General features: G+C 38.4%; 1 protein-coding gene across 1 annotated transcript in view; it reads right to left on the bottom strand.

Moving 5' to 3' along the window:
- MTMR7 (myotubularin related protein 7) overlaps positions 1–25,142 on the bottom strand; it is a 49,837-nt gene that overhangs the window by 6,000 nt on the left and 18,695 nt on the right. The window contains exons 4-12 of the mRNA XM_061993202.1: positions 21,372–21,494; positions 19,220–19,382; positions 15,395–15,552; positions 14,269–14,397; positions 11,684–11,818; positions 7,329–7,461; positions 4,364–4,473; positions 1,803–1,928; positions 1,007–1,056 (exon numbers count right to left, since the gene is read on the bottom strand). Coding sequence (XP_061849186.1) covers positions 1,007–1,056; positions 1,803–1,928; positions 4,364–4,473; positions 7,329–7,461; positions 11,684–11,818; positions 14,269–14,397; positions 15,395–15,552; positions 19,220–19,382; positions 21,372–21,494 — 1,127 coding nt within the window. The remainder of the gene's footprint in view (positions 1–1,006; positions 1,057–1,802; positions 1,929–4,363; positions 4,474–7,328; positions 7,462–11,683; positions 11,819–14,268; positions 14,398–15,394; positions 15,553–19,219; positions 19,383–21,371; positions 21,495–25,142) is intronic.

The following is a 25,142-nucleotide window of genomic DNA, read 5'->3' as shown; positions in this document are numbered from 1 at the left end:
TATGTGTGCAGTATACAAGCCAACAGAGTGGAATTCCATAAACATCTAAAATGGAAACTTCTAATTCTGCTACTGTTATGCATCAAATAAAACACAGCAATATCACACTGCAAAGCCAAGCTACAGGTGGTGATTACATTTCATTATATCTTTCACCACTGATAATATTAGATATCTGACAGTATCATATTAAATGTAGTAATTCCTACTGGAATTTCACAGGTGGTGTGCAGCTGCACAGATTTCCTGAAAGTTTTGGTGTGTTTTTTGAAACCAGAACAAATTTATATTAAAACCAATCAATATAATGTAGTTAAACTCTAATATTAGAAAATGCATAGTTTTATTTTACAGAAACTAAAAAAGAAATACAAGAAAGAAAGAAAATGTGGATATTTATCCATGTTTAAATACATAAAGTCTTCAAACACTTTCATTACATTATAGCATTTCTATAATGGATGCACAAAACAACTTGGCCAAATGGAGGTGTTCCTGCTTCACTTTACCAGACGTTTCTGAACAAACCCTACTGGTTTTGTTGGAACAGAATGTAACAGAAAGAGTCTATTTTACACAATAGATAACTTGCAGACATGTCTAAGATTAAGTACTGTCTTGAAATACGTCGACTTCACTGAACAGGGACTCACATGGGGGGTCATGGCACTACTGAAATCTGCTGGAATCCAAAGGGATTTTTCAAGCCACGTACCTACTGCTTTTCTCTCACATGGATCTCTCAGTGCTCACAGCATCTGCAAGACCAGCTCTCAGGATTCCTAATAGCAGTCTTGGAGTGCATATATAAGAAAAGACTGATATCAAAATATTTCATTTTAATATTTCCACGCAGATAAGTCATAGAGTAGGAGAAAAGGCTATGGCAGTTTCCTGAGGTCATTCTGCTGATAGACTTTGTAAGGCAACAAGGAAGTAAAATTGGAATAGCAGCGGATACTGACTGCATAAAAATATATAGAGAAAAACCTTAGCACTGCCTTACCTGTGGTTAAATTTGTGACCAAAGGAAACCCAGTCTTTTTCAATTAACACCTAAAATGAGAACATTGCATTGAGTATTGCGGAGCAGAGCTGACACATGTTGAAGCAAGCAGAAGAGTGGTGTAAATAAGCAGTATTGGAATCCCAGTTAATTCTTAGAATAACCAGAAAAGTGGCAAGCAAGAATGATGTAAGCAAGCAGTATTAGAATCCCAGATAGTTTTTGGAATAAGCAGAAAAAGGAGCCATGTGCTCAAGAGAAAGTAGCGCTCTTCATGGATACAGACAGGATGCTGGTATTGAGCACAACTTGAGTCATTATTTTCTACAATGGAACCTAAAAATGTCTTAAACATCTCTTTAACATGTGACTAGAAACTTGATAAGCATTCCTAGATGCTTCACCAGTGCTGATTTTCTTGGGAAAAGAACAGATTTTCCACCATAGCTGTTCACTGCAATCAAATATCTAGGGAGCACACATTTCTGACACTCAAACTTTCACTGATCCTGGAAAATTAATACAAATTCTTGCTTGCACAAAAGCTCCTTGGGCTGAAAAAATGTTTCTTGTTCAGGGTTAGGAAAAAAAAATAAATGAGTGCCCAACTGAATGGATGCATCCCCATCTTTGACAACATTTCATACAGAAACTGGGAGACTAAACTTGGATGGATTAAAAACCTTCCTTCCTACTTAAAAAATAAAATGTTTGTTTCTTTTCCATTAAAACCAAAGACACTCGTCTTTATGATGCCATAATACTTTATTTACTCTGTGAAAGAGAACCTGCTTACCATGAATCCCTTCATAGTTCTGTAATATGAATCCAACAGAAGGCTCGCTACAGAGCAAACCTGGGCTGTCCTATCCCAGCCATCAGAGCAGTGAACAAGCACACTTACACCTTCCTCAGCCACAGCCTAAGGACACAGAAAAAGTCAGAAATTTCACAAGCAGTGAGAAAGGCAATGGTAAGAGAAGAAAAGTGAGACAGTGCAATATAGAGGGTATTCATTTGGGAACTGGGAAATTCTATCCATTTTTTTTTATTCTGCCACAGAATTCTTTAACTATGGAGTGTCACTCTTCTCATTTGAAAACTCTTAATATCATCTCATCCCATGCAATATGGTGGTTGCAGTATCACTTGCTTATGCTCCACTACAGGAGGATATGGGATCCAATTCAATTAAAATAACCAAGCTGTCAGAGCAGACAACTACCTAAAGCAGACTCAGAATTCAGTAAATGCTTTAACTCACCTATCAGCAACAGAAGAGCCATACTTGGAGTATGGCTCTTAAATTTCTTATCTCTATGGTAATGTCAATAATGGCAATGTCTGCTTCCGATGCCAGAGCTAGCATGGGTGGTATGACAGCACACTGCATTGCACACTGATGACAGGCTTCTAAACGTTTGTGGAGAAGCCTGTGGCAGTGGTAAGCTTCCATAGTCAATAAGCAAGGCTGTATCAGTATCTTTAATGTAAGTAACTGGGGAAGGAGGATCCCATTTTAAACATAAACACACAAAGAAGTCATACCAAGTTCTCCAAAATCAGTGTTGCCCCTTACTACAAGAAAGACATGGAGATGCTGGAGCATGTCCAGAGATGGGCAACAAAGTTCGTGAAAGGTCTAGAGAACAAGTCTGATGAGGAGTGGCTGAGGGAGCTGGGATGTTTAGCCTGGAGAAGAGGAGGCTGAGAGGAGACATGATCACTCTCTAAACTACGTGAAAGGGAGTTGTAGTGAGGTGGGGGTCCATCTCTTCTCTCCAGTAATGAGTAATATAACATAAGGAAATGGATTTAAGTTGCACCAGAGGAGGTTTAGATTGGACATTAGGAAGAACTTTTTCACCAAGATAGTTATTAGGCACTGGCACAGGCTGCCCAGGGAGGTGGTGGAGTCACCATCCCTAGAGATATTCAAAAGACACATAGACGAAGTACTGAGGGATACAGTTTAGTTTAGTGATGGGCTCGGCAGTGTGAGGTGACTGGTTGGACTCAAATGATTTAAAGGTCTTTTCCAACCGTAACGATTCCATGGTTCTATTATTTTTGGAACTTCAGGGCTTGTTTGGGTTTTTTTTAGTTCTAAAAGAGTTTTGGCCTTTGTCATTTCTAAAGATAACTAAATTTAGAAAGTAGATAAATAAAATAGGTTAGGAAAGATACTGGTTAGAAAAACAAACATTTAAGTTAAGTTTGAGCTTAATAGGGAACAAAGAGTAATAATAAATTATCTGTTTATCTCAAGAGACAAGTAAATTCTACCAAAATAGAACCCGTGTGGGCAGGAGACCAACAACTGAGAACTGGGAATATAAAAATAAGAACAGGTCAAAATGCATGTCTGAGGAGGCACAAGGCTGGTAAGCCTCAGACAAGGACAAAGGACAAATTTCTTTTACAGTATTTTAAGACTTGCCACTGGGGAAAAGTTGGTAAGAGCTAATGTAAATGACCTGATTTCTGTAAGCTAATGAGAGCTAGCAGGGCTGGGAGAAATAACACGTGCCTTTGTCCCACAGCTGCTGTCAGGTAAGAAACTACAGTGGACTGATGAGCCCAAAGAAGCAAAGCAAGGAAAAGAAGCAGTTACTGAGGAAGGAAACCTGTGAAGTTTTATCCATACAGTCATGTGAATAAAATGGCCTATAAGCAATTGTAATAGTAATCTGAAAAATAAGAATTGAGGGGGTAATAAAAATGAAAACTACTGTCAGTAGGTGACGAATATCTATTATTTTGGGTGGGATTATAATTTCTTATCAAAGTCAACAGCTGTTTGCTGAAACACTTCTCAAGTACTCAAGAGTAGAAGCTGCTAGACAGTTTGGCCGTGGTAATACACAGGAGCTAGTTTAGGAGGTGAATTTAGTTGGCTGTGAAATAACTCAGAGGGGATAACACAGTAGTTAACATTCTTATATTAGATCTACTATGCAAAGAAATAGTCCTCAAATAGAAACTTTCGACAAAGTGTCTGGAAACCAGTGGAGAAGGCAAGGGAAATAAGGTAATAAGGAAATCATAGGAAGAAACAGTGACAATCACTGCTGAGGAGTAAAGGCATTCAAATAGACGGCACAACAGGCTATCAGAGGCTTCAGTTAAGGTGAATTCTTTGATGAAAAGAACATAAACTTTTTTTTACCATATTAGCAAAATGCCCACAGGAGAGCACCTAAGAATCATCTTTCATCATTTAGGAAGCATTGCAAGACACGTTTTTTCCAGATACAACATCCCTGAAGATGAGAAGTTAACGCATAAGCACAGAATTTGGTCCTCGTTTTCTGTATCTGGTTACTCCAGGTTTTGTTCTCATTTTACACACTTTACCTTTGCAATGAAAATGCCAGCATCCATAATGGCTTTGATATGCTTCAGCCAGCCAGAATTTTCTAGGCCCCACAGAAAGTCGCTCATTGAAGGCGACTTCAGCTCACAAACTGCAAAATAAGCAACACTGTAAAAGTACAGTAATTATAGTCCCTTAAGCTTTCACAGACTGTTCAACCTAGGAGTTAACACTTCAGATAATTCCCATGTAAAACATTTATCTTTAGAAAATGGCTGCTTCACAGTCAAACTTGAAAACCACTGAAAAGCAGCATATATTTTAAGAAGCAGGTCTGGGTGACATTTCACCCAATATGGTGATTTAAGTTAAAAAGGAAAGCTGTTTGTTACAAAGCCTATTGCAAACAGTCTACCAAATACACCCATCTGTGCTGTACAGATGCTCCACAACTGTGTTGGGAGTGAACTTTCTAGCCCCCTGAGAGGGAACTGTGTATTTAATAATGAGGGTTTGGAAACAGAAAGCATATGATTTCTGCTGCCAGACAAGCAGCCAGCCACCTAAATGGTGCCACAGCCTCCTATCCCCACCATATTTGCTGATGAAGCTCTGTAAGTGCAGGCCCACCAAACCCACCTTCATGGGATCAGTGGCACAACTTTAGTTTCCTTCGATGTAAGCGGAATTCAATTTTACAAGCTGAAGTCAGAGTTTATACTGCATCTGAATATATCTGACTGTCTTACTCTCATTTGATTCAGAGGCAAAATAGTCTCATGTGTTCATACAAAGCCTTGCAATCTTTGTACATGGAGCCTCTTCCAGATGGTTATTTTAAAAGTCATCTTTGAAGGATATTTATAAAAATGCACAGATAGCAGTACTGAAAGCAAACAGCTTTTCATATGATTAATGCTCCTGTGCAGATGGAAGCATGACCAATTAGCAGCTGAATTCTGGCTGAAGCTGCTGTCCCTGTTTACAAAAGCCCAAGGTAAAGCTGAAATAGTGCTTTGCTTATTCCCACTACCAAATCAGAGTCAATATTTACTGATCACTGCACTAAGCAAAGTTCAGGCTGTCCTAAAGGCATACACTGTATATTTCACATGATTTTGGCCTCTAATCTGTACTTTAATACTGAGATGAATTATTAATTCAATGATGAGGCTTATCCTAAGGGCAAAAGAAGTTTCTATCTCAGCAGAAAAAGTACTAAAATCTTGGAGAAGTAAGACACCCAGTGTGTGGGCACACGAAAATCAAGAGCCCCTGGACAAAGCTCCTAGCAATCCAGCAGCGCTCCCTTCCCCAGGAGGAAAAAATAAACAGGACACATGGTGGAAACTGCCTCTTCCACCAGTAAAAGTACCAGAGGGGGATGTTGGACCAGTTCCCCCATTTCTATCAGGATGGCCCTAAGTACAGTAAGGAGTAAATGCTGTGGGAGAAACCCTCAGGCTCTTTCTGGCTGATCTGTCACTGAAGTCCAAGGATCAGAGGGCTTCTCTTACATCAGCATCAGCTGCTTCTGGCAGGAGGGGAACAGAAACTCATATTTGCTGTTTAAATACAGGGAGCATGGCGGGGGGAGGGGGGGGTCACAATTTCAATGTACACCAAAGCAGGGTCAAGTCTGCCAAACAGCAGGCCCGGTCAGCTCTTGAATCTTTACTGAGAAAAGTTCTTGACCAAGATTTCCTTATTTTATTAAAAAACATTTCTAGGAGGTTATGTGTCCAGGATCAAAGTATCACAAGGTTTTTCATATAAACAGCTATTTAAATGGGAAAAAAATCAGTACTATACTAAAGCAGTATGAGGCAGAAGAGACAAAAGTAAAACTTCCTTTTTTTTTTCTGGAAGGAAATTCCATCATGTGGAAATGTATTTTACTTCCAAAGCACAATCTAATCTCAATATTTTTTGCATATGCTGAAAAAAACCTCCTCATCTGACAAACTGAATGATTTTTAAATGTTCATTTACTTTGACAAAAATTAACATTATACAAAAAGAAATACAAGTTAAAGTTAAGATAAATAAAATTGCTAGAATTAAAGTTGGTAAAATCATACAGCTGAAAACAGGGTTTTTTTTACCTACTGAAATAAATTGACATTATTGTAAGTAAAAACTAATTTCTTCAGCTTTTCCTAAGGTAACATTATTGAAATGAACACATTCCTAATATAAGTGCATTTTCCAATGGAAAACTAAATTACCAATTTTTATTCAAATTTCCTCAACATTGGAAGTATCTTGAAAACAGCCTGCAGTGTCTCATGTGAAAAAGATCCTCCAACCTTCACTTCTGCTTAATTCCAGTAAGTTGAATAAAAGTGCCCTTGCACTCCTGGTGACACATCAGACTCGTTATGTCCTCACCTTCCTTTTTCCATGCTGTACATGTCTAAGCAACAACACAGCGCACATTAAAATCAGTTTCATCAGGCTCAGTCATCTTCTCAAAGGTTTTTACATACCTTGTAATATCTCACAATATCACAGAACCATTACACAACAGATCAGAAGCAGCAGACAGATTTTGTAATGTTTGCGGTGTATTGTGATGTTTTATCTTAGAGATTCACCTCGGGATGTTTAAATACTCCTTGATAAAAATGTAAAGCCATGTTAAACACACGTTAACATTGTCCTTCACAGCCTTGCTTTCAGTTTCCCTTCCAAGCACAAGTCAGGTAATAAATATCCTTTTAAAGGCTACCAAACAGACGAAGGGACATTGATATAAATGCAAAAAGAGAAAAACTACACAGCATCTTACATGAGAAAAGCTCTGTTTGTACACTGAAAGTCATAAGACCGAAAAAAAAAGTACTCAAAAGCCTCAAGTGTTTGACACAGCAGATTTAACTTCTCTGATTTCTAATCTTGTCAGCCAGGTCACTAAATAGGAGTTTTTAACATAGCAAATACAAAACCTATGAAAAAAGTAGATGTTCTGAACATATTCTTTTTTTCAATAAAAAAGAATATTACCTTCAAGCATTTTCTGCAGACTATTTCTCATGACATGGATGTTTTCAATGCCTATGAATTGAAACTTGATGTTGGAGTAGTTGTCCTCATTTTCATATCCCTTTCCCGCTGCTCGGTTTGCCATTGCATTGAGCTGGAAAAAATCAGTAAGGAAAATGGAATGAAAACCAGTAGCAAACAAATTCCTTTCAAAACAAAGCTTGTGGTCTACTGCAATAAACCAGAGTGATTTGAGTTGGGGATAAATAGAAAGCATTTATCGCAGCGTCAACACAATGGGTTAGGAATCAGGGATCTGTTTACAGGATTCTTGGTTGCTGAGGCTCTCGCTTCTATTTTACACAAGTGGAGTGAAACTTTATTAGTGAGGTTACACACAACTCGCCCCACATACACAGCTTAAACAGGGCTCCTCTGCAAGAGCAAAAAGGTTTTAGTTTGTTTTTAAAAGGCTATTCTGATTTTGGTTTTGATCCCCATTATGTTTACTAGCACAACATACCCAGGAGGTGGCAGTGTCCTATGTGCCATGCCACTGTTTCATAGCAGATAAACACTGTAATGTTGCGCAATTTACTATGTTCTCAAGGGATTCAAAAGTCGATAGAGCTTACTTCTTAGAAGCTTGGAATAATGAAGAGAGTTGGAGTAGTTTTCTAAAGTTTATTGTATCTTGGCTCTAGTTGTGTAAGAACACAAACAATCTGGATTGACAAAACTACCACAAAAAACTTTCCATCTGCAAAAAGAACTATCAAAGATTTTGCTGTGCTCCAACAAAAAACATATTCAAGTGGAAGCTGGAGTTATATCTTTTAATCTGTTATTTTCTCATGGCACAGGAAAGGCAGTAAATGCTTCTTTAGTTCAGTTTTCCCAAGCATAAAATTAAGGAGTTTTTAAATGCTCATTTTCCTCCCTTTTGAGATTCTTGGGAGAAAAGAAAACTATCTGCCAAGCACCTCTTGCCAAACTTTCATTTCTCAGCACCCTATCTTCTTTTATTCCCTTTTTTTCTCTTTTTTTAAAAAGAAAAAAAAATTCCTACAGCAAAACCTCACTGTCCAATAGAGTGGAACTGTCTTTTTGCAAAAAGTCCCTGCTCTTCTATGAAATGAACTGTAGGGCTGGGTAGCCTTTGAACTTCAAGAAATATAAAGGCTCCAGGAGAAAGCAGCCCACATGGCAGTACCTTCATGCCTGTAAGCATAACCAACAGCTCCTGCTCAGGAAAGAGTTAAGAATTAAATATCGATGGATCTTGCATATCCAGGCTGGAGGTGTTGTAGCCGTCTGGAAGATCTCGGGTTGTAACGCGAGAGGTGGAGGGTACAGAAGAGGTGGGCACGGGGTGGAGTGAAAGGAGGTGCTTGTGTTAGCAGATAAAAGCACATGGTGTAAACAATTAGTTGGAATAAAGCATCATCCATACTGTGTAGTTTGTGATCTTGTCCCCTCAGCAGGGTTGGGCTGAGTGATCTGTGCGGGCGGCCTGGTGCTGTTGCCAGTAGTGGCAACAGGAGGACACTAACAAAGCTTTTGGAGAGAACTTATGAGGCAGCAATTGGACAAAAAGTGACTCATCTTCATTGCAGTGGGAGCCAAAGCTCATGAAAAATCAAAACAAAGTCTCTCTTAGCCTCTTGTCTCCTAGGCAATGCCTATGCAGGTAACTCTGTTTCCAGTTTATTTCCCAAGATCACAGGTAGTACTATTAATCTGCTGCTTCTGTGCTCACTTCAGAAACTCAGAGTAATATACTTCAGTACTTGGCTAATGGTATCATGAGATCTGAAAGAATGCGTCGCTTCCTTCCTGATCTCTTCCACCCAAACACATATACTCTAGACATGCATTTTCATTTGAGAGCCAATTGCATGCAATTGAGTAGCACTGCTTGTCTGCTGCCAACTTATCTCCAACTAAGATGAACAAGAGTAAATTTTTTAATGTCACATGTCAAAATAGGTTTCCATGGACCAAATTTGACCTCTCACCTTTCAAAGAAAAACAGATAAAGACTGAAAGTTATTTATGCTATTATAACTTCATTTTAGATGCACAAGAAAACACGCAAGACCAGTTTTCAGCTATTTTATTCTATCCAATTCAATATGTAAAGATAGGAGATTTTTTTCACCTATCTTCACATTTTCTAGTGCATTCAATCCCATGAGCAGAACTTGGCAATAGGAATACATGATCACATTTGTGGACCAGCATTAGGAATTGAAACGCTGCATGAAATTCAGGATAAAACAAAGCAAACCATACTTTAAACCAGGGATCTGGGAAAAAAAAACCCCAACAAACCATCAGTTTTTATTTACTCTAGTCTTGTGTAAAACTTCTTTCAACTTGTAGCATGCAATTCAGGATAAAGCATAGACAAAAAAAAAAAATCTTGTCTGTGAACCAGCAGTCTGTTGATGTTTTGACTATCAATGAACAAGAAAGAAAAGATGCAGCCTGTGAACAGCATGTCCTTTAAGGACAAAGCCCTCAGTATGATTTTCTAGAAAGATACAAATTATCCGCTGAATCCTAATCTTTCTCTTTTGAAGTAGACATTAGTGTTCAAGTATCAACAAAATGAAACAGTCTCTCTCTGAAAACAGCATATAGCTTCAGGATGAAAGATCTGTACCCATGAGCTCAAGCCACCACAAGCCCCTGAGACCCCAAATGAAAAACATCTAGCCCTCAGCTGACCTAATCTGAGTACAATAACTGCCTCTGCAGCAGAGCAATTCTGTCACACAAAACTTTTTTTTTAAAGACAATCTGAAATAACCCTCTTTGAAAGTAAATAAACATTAGGTTAATTTTGCAAGGCTTTCTGACACTCATTTATTTTAAATATCATCAGTTGCCAAACTTTGGAGCTGTCACAATATTTACTAACAAGTTTTCCACATCACCTACCAAAACTCCATCTGTTGCTCTTAAAGTAGTCGTTGTAAACTCTCCAAATTGAGCCTGTCCTCACTTAATCTCTATCATGAGGATACAACCTCTAAGGGAAACAGACCTTACTTGTCAAATTTCCTGGCATTTTCTTTAAAGTGGAGGGTAATCAAGTCCTATCTTTTATAAAGAGTTATAGAACTAATTTATGTCCAATTTTTCTCCTGCCCTGTCTGTCCCTTCTGAAGAGTCAGTAGCCATCCAGTGCCGCACTACAGTCGTGTGACTCATCCCACATTTCTGTAATAGAGATGATGTCACACTTCCCTTGGTGCACAATGGCTTCCAACTCTTCCTGTTTGTTGCCCATGCTGCGTGCATTGGTGTAGATGCATTATCAGCAGGAGTAGGGAGGTGATCATTCCCCTGTACTCAGCTTTGATGACACTGCACTTTGAATACTGTGTCCAGTTTTGGACCCTTCTCTACAAGAAGGACATTCAGGTGCTGAAAAGGATACAGGGGTGGGCTACCAAGCTAGTAAAGTATTTGGAGCATGTCTCATATGAAGAACAGCTGAGGGATTTGGAGCCGTTTAGCTTGGAGAAAAGAAGGCTCAGGAGAGACCTAATCACTCTCTACAATTACCTGAAAAGAAGTATAGTAACAAGCAACTGAACAAGAGGAAATGGTCCCAAGTTGTGCCAGGGGAGGTTCAGGCAGATATGGAAGCCTATCTAGTCCTCAACACCTTGAGTTGTTTGCAGGTATCTTAATCTGGACACAAGGGGTGTTTTAGCATTTGTCATCTTTTAGATCATTACTAAGTTTCTGCATTTCTTCACAGCATATTTTTTCTAAAGCTTTTACCTTGGCCAAAGATTTTACTCTATTATTGAGATATGGCATCTGAGACCACTACTTACTGTATTTCAGATTCTCTCTCAAAAACATAAACATGCTAGAAATATTCAAAGAAGGTGTCCTCAATTCTTGTAACTTCAGTAAACGTTCCTTCCTTAGCCTTATGCAGAGGTCATTGAAACATTCCCACTTACAGGAGAAAACTTGCCTGGAAAATTTTAGTGTAACTGTAAATACAGTTTTATAATGGGAACTATTTTTCAACAGTCTCATCGGTAATACAGTTACTGACAGCTGCTCTGTGTGTGGAAACACTGTCATAAGTTATTTACTTTTCTGTACCTTAACACTTTGTTAAGAACAAAAAAGAAAAAAGTTCACTGTAGAGAGAAAAATTCTCTAAGAGATAAAAATGTGGCCAAGGTTCCTAGTTAAGCTTTCCTTAATAAATCCCGAGTTGTACCTGTGTAACTCCACAGGTAAATAACGCCACAGGTAGGGTCAGTCACTTGGGCTGTGCTTCTTCCCTAATGTGTTCAGTCCAGATTCAGTCTTGTTATATACAAGAAATTTAATGTACTTACTTTGGGCCGAGTGTCAACAACATATAAGAAATCACTTCCTGGATTTGCTTTTCTAATGGCCTGGAGCATCTGTTCATCCTCAAGGCACCGAGCACTAAAGCCAGATAAAGGCTGACTGCTTCTGCATATGGAGGCCTGCAGAAAAACAGGCAAACAAACAAAGAACCAACACAGTTGTTAAGAAGAAATTATTTAGCACCTAGAAGCTTTTACAAAACCAGCTCATTAGATGTTTGCATAGGTGTACAGTTACATGGGAAGGGCAGAATGGTAAAATTCATTATATGTTAATAAATACATTATTTTTTTAAAGGCAAGGAAATATTAAAACAACACAACTCCATTGGCCCAAGTCTAGTCTTGAATCCCCATTTTAGAGCTATTTTAAATACAGTATTTCCATACTGTGGAATAACTCCTGAAAGGTGGTCTCTAGAGGATGTGATGAATTCAACACTGCAAGCCCAACAACACTGATATAAAGAATGTATTCTTTTGCACTGTCACTCACACTTACTAGTTATGATACTGAATATTCCCCCTTACACCAATGCATGCCTTACTAAACAGCCTAACACCCTGAGTCCAGGAAACAGAAATACATGATGTGCAGCTACTGATGGTGCTGCGTTATTAGCACTGTCTCTGGAGAAAGACCTTGCTGCATGCAAAGTGGGTCAGGCAGCCTGACTCCTGGAGTACATTTAATCAATGCTATTGAAGAAGGCAAGAGAGTTTCTCCACAAACCCCTCAGGATCAGACCTTCAAGATTAAACTGGGAAAAAAGGAACAGAATGTGAGGTGGGTGAGCAAGGAGGGTTTTATTTCAGTGAAGCAGAGGGCAGCTAGGTTTATAGAGCACAAGAGGCTAATACCTGCATGTTCTAAGCACTGAACATAAGTATGAAGAGAATCTGCTTGCTAAAGGTCGTGACCCATGCTGACTGTGCTACGTATTATTTACTACTATGACAAAGGACTTGCTCGTTTTCAGCCAAGTCTTTGAACTACCAGTAGTTGGCCACTAAAATATGGATCTTTAATACAGAAATCCTGAATTGTATGAGAGACAGTTCATATTTTATTAATAGATTTTGCAAGCAGTTTACTAGTTATTTACAGTCTTGCCTGTTGATCAGCACACATTCATGACTTTATTTATGCTTATGCCTCCTTTGCACAAAGCAAAAGGTGCATAGGAATATGTCCACAACCTGCCATTTTAATAGAAGGAAAGCATTTCTCTCATCCATAGTACACCATACCAAGGCAGACAAAGATGTCAAGATTAAGGTTGAAGTTCAGGCTGTGGACGAAGATTAGAATTCAGAAAAGTATGGCCTGGAGCCCATTACATTATATTACCCTGGGAGCCCAAAGGGCTAAGGTATGTGTTGGCATGAGTATGAGAGAATGGCTTGTCTGTCAAGCTAGGGTTAGGTTTAAGGTTATGTTTAGCCCCAGCTGAAGAAACAGCTGCACTGCCAGTACTGCAAAACTAGGAAGATAAGCTGACCCGGTGACCATATAGTAAGTAGAGTATCATAGTAGATATCATAGGTAGAAATCATTACCTAAAATATCTATGAAGAGATTAGCTCTTGCTAACCCAGGCCAACTGCATACAATGAACACATACATCTATAAAATTTCTTGGGCTATGTTTAAGAGTAGGGCAAGAGGTGAAGTCAAGTTTTGCTATTGCACAGGCTGAATAGATGGTTCCATAGGGGATTTCATTAATATTTGATTTGGGGATCTCATTAATATTTACAAATATTTAAAGGGTGGGTGTCAGGAGTTTGGGGCATCCCTTTACTACAACATACTCGTAACTGGTAATGACAGATGAGCTAACCCAGTCTCTAAGGGACTTGGACACAAAGGTAAAAACACCCAGTCTACAGAATCCTTCAGTCCAAGGGTCTCCTTTACCTCAGCTGCCACAAACAGAAACACAAATAGTCTAAGTACATTTTTTTTCCCCAAATGGTTACAGACAAGTGAGGCAGTTCCTCATTTAGCCCTGAGACCATCTCATGAAGAGTAAAAGGTAACACTCCTTACTCTTACAGGCAAGAAGGGTCTTTTCAAAAATGTCAGGACAGGCTACTCGGTCAAAATGTAGTGGCTCTTGCATCCATCATTTTTGGGTCTAATCACAAATCATTTCTTGAAAGGCTACTCCTGATTTTTTAATTGCTGCAAGGACAGGTTTTTTTCTCCTCCTCGGCTTGCTCTCAGGCTGTGGCTACCAGATCCTGGCCATCATTCTTCTGCCAGCCATGCTTTGGGACCTTTTCTACTGCTCCACTTCCTTGTGATCCAGGAATCCCTTTTTTAAAAAAATTTTGTTCACTGCATGATGAAGTTGGGTTGAAATGACTGCATTAAATGCCTAGTAATGAACTAACCATAATGCAGTGTATGCCCACAAGCACAAAACGTATTAACCAGACTACATGAACCATCTTTTTTAGTATTCATATAATCATTGATTTCCTCTTGTGGAAAGCTTACTATAAGAATTATGAAAGCAGGTCCAAAATAAGCAAACACTTCAAAGCTACAAATTCCCACTCACATTGTTATCTTTACAGTAGTAGGAAAGAGCTGGGAAACGCCTCCGGCTCCGAAACTTAGAGCTGCCCACTATGATGTGTGCGGTTGCAGACTTTGGTACATATACTTCTGTAGGATACGAGTCACAGACCTGTGAAAAGAAATTCTGCTTATTTGGTCTACAAAATACAAGTAACATTAGCCACCTCCACAGAAAAAAATCCTAAAGTTCAAGGAACTCTAATCTGTGGGAATTCTCCATTATTATTGCATGCACATCACACCATAAGACGCGCAGGAAGAAGTTAGGTTCTGAGAGAGTCAGAAATATGTAAAGAGAAAGAAGAGGAAGGGTTTGTGGTTACAGACGCTGCTGTGGTAAACTGGATTTTCTTATGATGCCATTTTTCCTACACTTTATCTTAAAAGAGGTCAAACAGTTTTTCCATTTGTTTTAACAAAAAGAAAACAAATCCTGACAGCACATTTGGTCTTGTCTGAGAATTTCACAGGCCTTTCTTAACATGGCTATGCTTCAGCAACAGAGCTAATGGTGTGCATGGACAAACTTCCTTCAGAAATATTTTAGTTATTATTTCAGACAAATAATTAACATTCTAGTGACTTCAGTCATCCGAACTGAACTAGGCAGGACAACAGGCAGCTACAAAGATAGTATATGAACTGTCAGATCACTGTGAAAAACACTGACAGTGAATCACATAGTCATAAAAAAGATGGTGAGGTTACCCTTTGAGAAAAAATGTTGCTAAATTCACTATTTCAAGCAATTTTTTTTTTCTTAAATTACTGTGTAGTAATTTTATATAACCCCACGTCAGGAAAATGCTCATTCAGACACATAACATTAGGTATGATTTACACTTTTTCCCAAGTAGCCAAGTACTAACTTGTAAAGTACTGTGGACAGGTTTTCTGAGCTTCATTTCCATGTATTAATTGAAGGCACATCCTTTCTCCCATTTTCTATTTGTCTTTTTATGGGAAAGAATGGAAGGACTGCACCTTACTACAGGTGTGTACCACAATGACCACAAAGGGACCCTGCATCTAAACACTATGGTAGATGGCAGTCAGATTGCTGATTTACTTTAGACAGCCTCTGTAACAGAAAAATCACAACTCACTCCATAGTCTCTGTTTACATCACTAATCTGCCAATAGTTATTCGGAACACCCATCCGATTATATTCTTCATTGAGGTCCAGAAGCTTCCATCCTTGTTCTCTTTCTTCTTTATCTAATTTTGGATTAAATGAGAAACAATACAGCTCTTCGTATTTCACTGAAAAAAAGAGAAAAGAAAAAAGTAAACAAAAAAGTAAACCACTTTGAATTTCTGAAATCACACTTCAGAAACAGAACTTGGTATTGTCCTTTATGTAGTTTCTCTTGAAATAGTATGCTCTGCTATACAAAAGCACATATTTTGGTTTATAACTATTTTCAAGTATACTCTGAAAGTATTGTGCTCTTTTATTATTTGTATATGTTGCAAATATACATGCCTCACTAGTAGTGCTACTTAAAATATACCATTCTGCTAGACTTCTTCTCTACTGAATTGTAAAATCCCCCCTTCAGCAGAAAGACAGAAGTGTCAGTGACAAAATGCTTTCATCCAAAGAAAACTGAAGTCTATGCCAGAACAAGCACTTGCTCTGCAAAACAATTTGGTGGCCAGAAGTAGCTTAGAAATTCCTTTATTAACGTCACATCTGTCCTGTGCAAAGACAAAAGATCCAAACAATGGTCTACGCAGCACAATCGTCCAAAAATGAACTAACACAGAAGTCTTCCTCCCTATTTCCCAAATAGGGAAGTTTCCAATAGTTTCATTGAAATCTTAGGTTTATGAGCTGCAAAATTCTATCCTTGAATTATTAGAAAAGGCATTCCCAACCCCTACCATGCTATGATTCTATGATTTGTGATACAGATGTTGTAATGCCTAAAAATAGCATGTGTTATGTCAATCATTTTAGCATAAGCATTGTTTAAGTAGCTATGCCATATAAGACACTTTGCTGCTGCTGTTTTTAACATTTTAACATGTTTTTAACATTTCTTGGGAGTGTATCTGTATTTATGCTAATGAGTGTCTTAATCCTGGTGAGCAATGGCAGCCAGACATCATTAAACATCAGCTATATATAGATAGATAGATAGATAGATAGATAGATATAAACACCAGGAATAAATTTCAAGCTACCTGCTGAATAGTTAAGTTCTGATTGTGGCTTTATATATTGTTATGTCATCAGGGTTTCTTAAAAACCTTTCTTAAAGACCTTTAGAACTCAAGATGAGGAAATCACAAGCCAAGTCCTCTGATCTCACAGTTCTCCACTGGCACGCTTACTCCATGCTATATTTTTAACAAGATCAGTAAGTTTAAATACTTTCTTTTCTAATATGTAGCTAATAAGCAGTCTTAGAATATCACAGTAAGGAACTTTTAGCTATAAAAATCATCACAAAAACAATCACAATATTAATAATAACAAGGCTCCCACCTTTTTCCAATTAAAGTATTTTAATTTTATTTTGATTATGCCTTCTATATCACCTTAATTTAAGTTATACTTTGATTTTTCAAATTTCATTAAATTGACTGTGTTGTAAGCACACAAAAAAGTATGAACGTAAGGAAAGAAAGTGTAATGTTAACTCTCTCAGGAAAGTACTGAAAGAAAACAAAGCCCTGGGTAAGGAGAAAGAAAAGGATGATTTGCACATTGTTTAACAGTTTAAACTCTATATTCTCTGATTTCAAGCTTCTGTTATGGCAAAGATTATGAAGATAGTCTGTTTTGTTTCTCAACTACTAACATAAAGTTTTAGTATAATCCACAAATCCAATCTAAGCGCTTTCTAATAAAGTATTTTTGGTAGCAGTTTGAGTTCCTGCTCTCAATGCTTGGATTTTCTTTCCAGCTGGACCTGCTGTTCACAGGCACATAGGAAGCCTTTAAAAATCCACCTATTAAAATATACCCAGGTTATTTATGACTGGAGTCTGCCTGGAGTATTACTATATGATGGTATCTATAGGTGGTAACAACAATGTTCAGGTATTAATAGTCGGTACCTTAAAGGTCAGTCTTTTAAAAGTCACCTCTTTGTCGGTACTTATAGGACTTTCCCGCATCTTTCACAGCTATTTTTCCCTAAGTATTTGCAATCCTTTTATTATACCTGTAATAACTGTTACAACCAGTTTGTTTCACAAAATGGATTAAGATAAAAAGGCCGAATTCAGCTGACAGTCTGACTTTATTAAAATGATATTAACAACTGGCAAGAATAAAATCAAACAAAAATTTGCTCCTTTAGTGTAACTAGGACATCAGATAGCACAGAATATATTAAGCTAGTACACAACATGGGCTTCACTTAGGTTCCCCTATGGTGGAATGAATGAAAAGAACAGATAAAAAATGGAAAACAGAACCTAAATGAGTTCAATTTTCTCGTCATGGAGTAAAGAATACCTGCTAATTCTGAGTAACTGTATCACCTAAAGAAAGTATAGCTTTGTGCCCAGACAAAAGGACATGGCACAGCACTGTTAGGGTACATTTGGTAAGATTTTATGCCTCCTCACATGAAGATCAGATAGTTTCCTGGAGAAGGAAAGCTACTGTGCAGCTCAGCTATGCAAAGAGCTAATTCTACAGTGCTTTTATTGCATCTTCTCTGTGTGACCTTCTCATCCATTGCAGTTTGCCACTGAATCTGTATTCAGAGTCCACAGCTATTCTTCCCTTCACCATTCTGTATGCCTGCATCAAAGTGTCCTGTTCTACTGCTCAGCAGTACAGACACCTCCTCCTGGCTCCAGAGAAAGAGCATTATAGAATGCCACTCCTTGTAGCATGCACAAACACACACTTGCAGCTGCAGTCCATGGAATAAATCCAGATTTAGATCAGCAGAACTACTGACTGAACCACTTTTGAAATCACTCTGACTACTTTCACCTTTCATCGCCTAGCATATCAATTCACTCCTGCTGCAGTTGCGTATTACTACCACTACTACTATCCTAATTGTTGAAGATGCCGTATATAAAGTTCAGTAGTTGTGTTGCCTGACTGTGAAATTTCCCCCCTCATCTACATAGTAGATAAAATTGGCATTCTAGGAAGAAAAAAATTAAAGCCAATATCGTCAGTTTTGTACAGACTGTGACAGACATTTTCTTTGCATACTGTTAAAATAACAGTAAAAGCCAGAGGTTGGTGTTGTATTTCTACAGTTATCATTTCACATAAACAAATCAGAAATCTTGTCAGTTGGTTCTTAGTAGACCAGCTATAACACAGCTGTTGGACTTTGATGTAATATTTGGATTTTCATTGAAAAGAGGAAAAGTTTCAAAAGGATCTTGATCTGAATTCAAAAAGGGCACATTTAAACAAAGACAATAACAGTTCAAAACTCAGGCAGTTTGGTGGAATTAATAACTACTTGCAAAACTGACTTCAAGAAATTTGTGCACAACACAGACAGGGAAAATTCAAATCTTGACACCACTACTTAATATATCATAAGTGTTTTGGCACAGTAGAAAAGCAAAGTTCCCTGGATTCAGAAACTTACCAGTATTTTCCTAAATTCACAGTTACACAAGCCATCCAGTAAACAAGTTACACATAAAATAGCATTATAATATATCTTATGGCCCACGATATCCTAGAGTATTACTTTAAACAAAAGTTCAAGTAATACTTCAGAGAATTAGCTACTTATAGTCTGCTTTCTCTACTGCTTCAGGAGCGATTATTTTAACACGCTTGTCTGCTCAGAGACCTTTTCTCTGGTAACACATCTCTAATGAGGCCTTTCTTCTTAATCTGCAAAAGACAATGACACACAGCTACACTTCTTCCACATATTCTCCCTCTTCAAGATGAAGATTGACTTTTCTGCCGGTTTCTTTCCTGTACCTGGTCGTGTCAGACGTATCAGAGATATGTAAACATCATGGCAGTCTCGTTCTTGAGGAATGACCAGCTGGATGACCTGGAAGTTCTTGCAGCGGATCAGCAACGGGCAACCAGTGGCAGTGGTGGCCTGCTTCTCAATAGAGGAAATTTGGCTGTGAAGAACCTGTGAGGGAATTGAAAATGGTAATGTCAAGTGATTAAAACAGTTAGGAAGAAAAAGAATTATTTATAACGATGTGCCAGGTCAGCCACAGTAGCTTCCACTACAGTTTCAAACAAGTTCCTGTCTCCAGCTTCAGGCTGAAGCAGCACCTGACACATCATCTACAGACAATGAAGTGCTTCTGGAGTGTTTCAGGTGCTCAAACATTTGCCTGGTCATGCTATCCAAAGCTTTTTTGCTTGATTTTCTGTAAGCTAATAGTTGTCAAAAAAAGAGCTCCTTTCATCTGTCTGCACAGTGAAAAGATGAACCAGCATCAGTTAGACAACACTAAGATGTTGGGCCTCCTCACTGGCAGAATAGTAGTCCTGATATGAATTTAAATACTGCATCAGCTGAGATGAACCACTGCAATAAAAATCAGGAGGTGAACAGTAGGACCAAAACAGGACTGAGTTAATAATTGGTGTAAGAATGGACAAAGGATTCATAATTAAGCAAGATAAATATGTTTTGTTCAACAAACATGTCTTGTTCAACATCTTCATCAACAACCTGGATGAGGGGACAGAGTGTACCCTCAGCAACTTCACTGATGACATCAACCTGAGAGGACTGCCTGATTCCCCAGAAGGCTGTGCTGCCATTCAGCGAGATCTCGACTGGCTTGAGAGTTGGGCACAGAGGAACCTCATGAGGTTCAACAAGGACAAGTGCAGAGTCCTGCATCTGGGAAGGAACAACCCCATGCACTAGTACAGACTGGGAGGTCAAACTGATGAAGAGCAGCTCTGTAGAGAGAGACCTGGGAGTCCTGATTGATAATAAGTCAAATATGAGCCAGCAATGTGCCCTTGTGGCCAAGAAGGCCAATGGCATCCTGGGATGCATCAAGAAGAGTGTGGCCAGCAGGTCAAGGGAGGTTCTTCTCCCCCTCTACTCTGCCCTGGTGAGGCCTCATCTGAAGTCCTGTGTCCAGGTCTGGGCTCCTCAGTTCAAGAGGGACAGGGAAGTGCTGGAGAGAGACCAGCACAGGGCCACCAAGATGATCAGGGGACTGGAACATCTTTCACATGAGGAAAGGCTGCGGGAACTGGGGCTGTTTAGTCTGGAGAAGAGGAGACTGAGGGAAGATCTTATTAACAGTTACAAATATCCAAAGGGTAGGTGTCAGGAAGTTGGGACATCTCTCTTTTCTATAGTAGCTAGCACCAGGACAAGGGGTAATGGGATGAAGCTGGAATACAAAAAGTTCCATTTAAATATAAGAAAAAACTATTTCACTGTGAGGATGAGGGAGCAGTGGCACAGGCTGCCCAGAGGGGTTGTGGAGTCTCCTTCCTTGGAGGTCTTCAAGACCTGCTTTGACATGTTCCTATGCGACCTGATCTAGGTGAACCTGCTTCTGCCGGGGGGTTGGACTAGATGATCTCTAAAGGTCCCTTCCAACCCCTACTATTCTATGATTCTGTGATTCTATAAAAGACTCTCAAATGTTATGACACCAGAGCTCTATCTGTATCTATATATATACTTGCAACATATGTTATAAATCCATTAAAATAGAGAACTCAAAATACATTATGAAAAATAAAAAATTAAAACAACAAAATCATTGATCCAGCACCACCAGTCAGAGAAAGAGGCAAGAGCTGACTTAACAAAGGTAATAATTTACATGCAAAGCATTTTTCCTCAGTTTTTCCTGAACAACGGCAGCAATACAGTAGTTTACAGTAGTTATTCCTCAGTCCATCACATTGGGTATTTGTACAATAAAGGTCCTTCTACTCCTCTCACTATGTTGCAATGTCCAGAACCCACAGAACATTTTAAAAAAATCACCACGCTGGATTTCCACCCACGATGTTATAAAAGCATCCATATGATATAATTTGAGATGTTTAAGCTGTTTCACAAGTTATTTTCAAATTACCATCAATAAAATGTCACGCACTTACAGGTAACTTAAAAAACAAAAATCCATACCCAGGTTTCTTTACGAGTTTCAGAGCCATTCTCCACAAATATGACATGGGTAGCTGTCAAATACAACGTTCCCAGGGAAGCTTTTCTTGAAGATAAACGATCAAGTAACCGAACATTTTCCACCTGTACAAAGAAATGACAGAGAACAAAGAAGAATAATTAGGCTACAACATAGCCTGCCACAGTGTGATATCAACATCTACATATTATCCATTACAAAGTAAAATCTTTTCGGTATCATATGAAATGACTATCAGAAAAGTGTAACTATAAGAGAAAATATGTGACCTATTTCCAGATCTACCTTAATGTTCATATTTCCCCCTTGTGGTACTGCTGTATCCAAAAATCTGCTGGCAAGGACTTCCAGAGACAATTTCTTACTTGAGCTCTGTCCTGCTATCTCTCACCTTACCAAAACCCTGTGATAGCAAGGCAAGGCCTGGTCTTGAGCTAGATTCTAGGTCCATGTTGTCCATTCAAGCTGTTCCAGAATTACCACAAATACACAGGAAGCTAAACTGAAAAATAAATAACAATAAACAGGAGGTAATAGTGTTACTGACTTTCTTCAGTGGGTCTGACTCAGGCTCCCAGGCAAGTCTCTGCTAATAGCTAATGTTCCAGTGTTTGTTTCTATACTCCTTTTAGGGCTGTCAGCAGTGCTCACAGCAGAAACATTTGCCTTCAGTCGCTTCTCAATGGGAATCAAGAACATCACATCCAATTCCCTGCCTCACTGGACAAAAATATGGGCATTCTCTCTTTGCTACACTCCTGGCATCAGTCAAGTTCATAACACATTATTAACTCTCAGATCACCAGCTTGTGGCTTGTACTCCATTGATATTTTGTGTATGGCATGTGTCATAGGCATTTATCTAATGCTATATGCTATTTCTGACTGAGAAACTAGGACAGTAAAAAAAGTCAACAAGGTGGATATTAAAAGGGATAAAAACTGCCTAAAGCAGGTAACAATTTGCTACCATGGCTTTGATGGGTTTCCTACTACAACAATTTTTAAACTAAAATTAGTTCTTTTTCCTACAAAGCATACCTAGTTCAAACAAGAAAAACCAAGGAATGATGATGGTTGGTATAATATAATAACTTGTAGTAAATTATCAAAACAGTTTCTTCTGGTTTGATAATGCTGGAATCACATAAAAGCATATGCTTTTCATGGAAGCAGCAGCACAGATCTATGCAACCTGCCCACTGCTGCATAAGACCCTCAACACATTGGTTCATCTTCTCTATATCTTCGCTTCAACACTTCACTCAAGACTTACTTCCAGCTATTTCCAGGACTTATGGCTGATAACCGTTGAAGAGATACAACCCCATTAAAATCAGAAGGCACTAGTCTTGCATTGGAAGTACAGAAATTGACCTAAATGTTGCTCTGAGAAAATGCAAAAAACCTCACCAAGTTAAAAAAAGACCTTATGACTTTTGCATTGAAATAAATGTGATTTTGCACTAATTTCCTGAAAATCAGAATTGGGTTCAACAAATACACAGAAAAAAAGAATAAGAGGATCATCAAAATCAATTTGATCTTTAACAATGCAGAAATTCCAGATTAGATTGACAGAAACTTCCTAAAACACACTCGTAGGTGGATGTAGCTATGTGTTCTCAAAATCTTGCAGAAATAATTCCACTGAAATCACACCAGAAGCAGAATGATGCCAGCACCTAAGTATTACATGTTTACAATGTGTATTCCAAATGCATTGCACTATTTTAAAAATAGGAATAAAGATATCTTAAAACCAAAATAAGCCAGTTGGGTAGCAAAATCCTGAAAATCCAACAATTAGTAAAACCAAGTCTTCTCCCTCAAGGCCAGTTATGATTTGTTTTAAACAAAAATAAAACAGCTAGAAAGCATGGATAAAGTCTTTTCCCAGGACCATCTACTTCAGAGGTCACATATTGGGGTGAGGAGGAATGAAAGCAGCACAGCATTAACCACATAAGCATTCATTAGTAAGTAAAAGAGGAGATACAAAAGACCAAGGACGATGCAGTGCCCACCTAAAGGGAATCCAGAAATAACAACAATAAAAATTATATTTGTCTGGACAAAAAATGACGACTCTGCTGTACAGGCACTGATCTGGCATATGGCCGTCACCACCCTCACCCTACAAACTGAGGTGGTTTAGATCATGAAACACAAACAAAGCAGACATCCACACAGCAGTACAGAGGATGAGGGATGAATTTTCAGGCATCCTAGTCTCATCCTCTCCCCACTCATCAGTCAGAGCCCCATGACTGAATAATGTGAACAAATAAAGCTCTTTTTTAGGTTTGGGGTTTTTTTAATACAGAGCTACAAATAAAATAAAGGTTGGATCTGAATAAACAGGAACAGTTGCAATAAAAAATGTGCAGTAAGATGTATTTCATTAAAGCAAATACAATGGCTGCACCAGGTGAGATCAGAGACTCACCTAGCCCTACAGTTTATCTCTCAGAGCGGACAATTGCAGTTACTGAGGGAAAAGTATCAACCAAGCATGTACTGATGTCCCCTCAGGATGTTATCCCAGCTTCTAAAGAGCAGCAGCTCCAGAGGCTTGCTAAGCCTATGTCATAGTTCTTCATAGCCCTAACTGTATTTTAATTCCATGAATTTTGCTAAATGATATTTAGAATCCCCGTTATCTATTGAGACGTGCAACACTGTGAGAGTGAACTTCACATTTTAGCTATGCATTGTACAAAAACATTCCTTCCTCCTCCTTGTTTTGAACCTGCCACTAATAGCAGGTGCACCGTGTATGTATGTATATATGTATAAAGTATGCTTCCTCATTTACTTTCTCTGTGCTGCACATGCTGTTACAGATCTTTCCCTCCATTCTCATGTTCCCAGACTGAATAGCCCAACTTTATGTAGTTGTGATCTTTACAGAAGCTATTCCAGATAAACTCTTCCACACTTCCGACCTACAAGAGGTCTGTTTCTTGAGAAGAAGCCAAAAGCACAAACAATTCAAGAATTGGGTATACAATAGGTTTGTGTAGTGGAATGGTCCCATTTGCTGTTTTGTTCCCTATTCATCTTTTTAAAGTTTTCAAACACCACTTGCTTTTTTGTCCTCTTCTGAACAGAGTGGGATGCTTTGAGTTTGGTTGTTTGGGTTTTTTTTAGAACTAGCAATTCTAACCCCAAGTTGCATCTGCATACATAAGACTTACCCCTCCATGTGTATTATCTTATATTTATCAATGATTAATTTATTTTCCATAATTATCATGAGACATTGCTGCAAAACCCTATAGCAAACTTTCATTTCTCTCACCTTAAATAATGTCAGTACTATCAGTAAACTTTGCTGCCTCTGGCATTTTCTCCCCTCCCTGTATCTTTCAAAACAGTAAGTCAAACATCACAGGCTCTTACAGATTCTTTGTATCTCCAGTGATGAGTTCCTTCCACTGCAAAAATAGACAATATATTCTTACTATTTGTTTCTTATTTTTTAATCTGTTATTACTGAGAGGCCTGTATCTCTTATCCCATGACACTTAAGTTCCTTCAAGAGTCTTTGATGAAGGACAAGCTCAAATGCTCAAGACCAACTAGCTTTTATCAATCAGATCACACTTGTCCATATGCTCAGTGACTTTTTCAAAGAAATTTTAGAGATTCTAGATTCCTCAATGAAAGCTATGCCAATTCTTCCCTTTTTCATAGATCTTACCTATAAATCTAAAAATTTAGAAGTGGGCTTAAGGAGTATTGCGGCT

This window comes from Colius striatus, chromosome 3 (genome assembly GCF_028858725.1).
Source record: "Colius striatus isolate bColStr4 chromosome 3, bColStr4.1.hap1, whole genome shotgun sequence".
NCBI lineage: Eukaryota > Metazoa > Chordata > Aves > Coliiformes > Coliidae > Colius > Colius striatus.
Note: the sequence above shows the minus strand (reverse complement) of the source record. Positions and strands in the feature narration are given on the sequence as shown.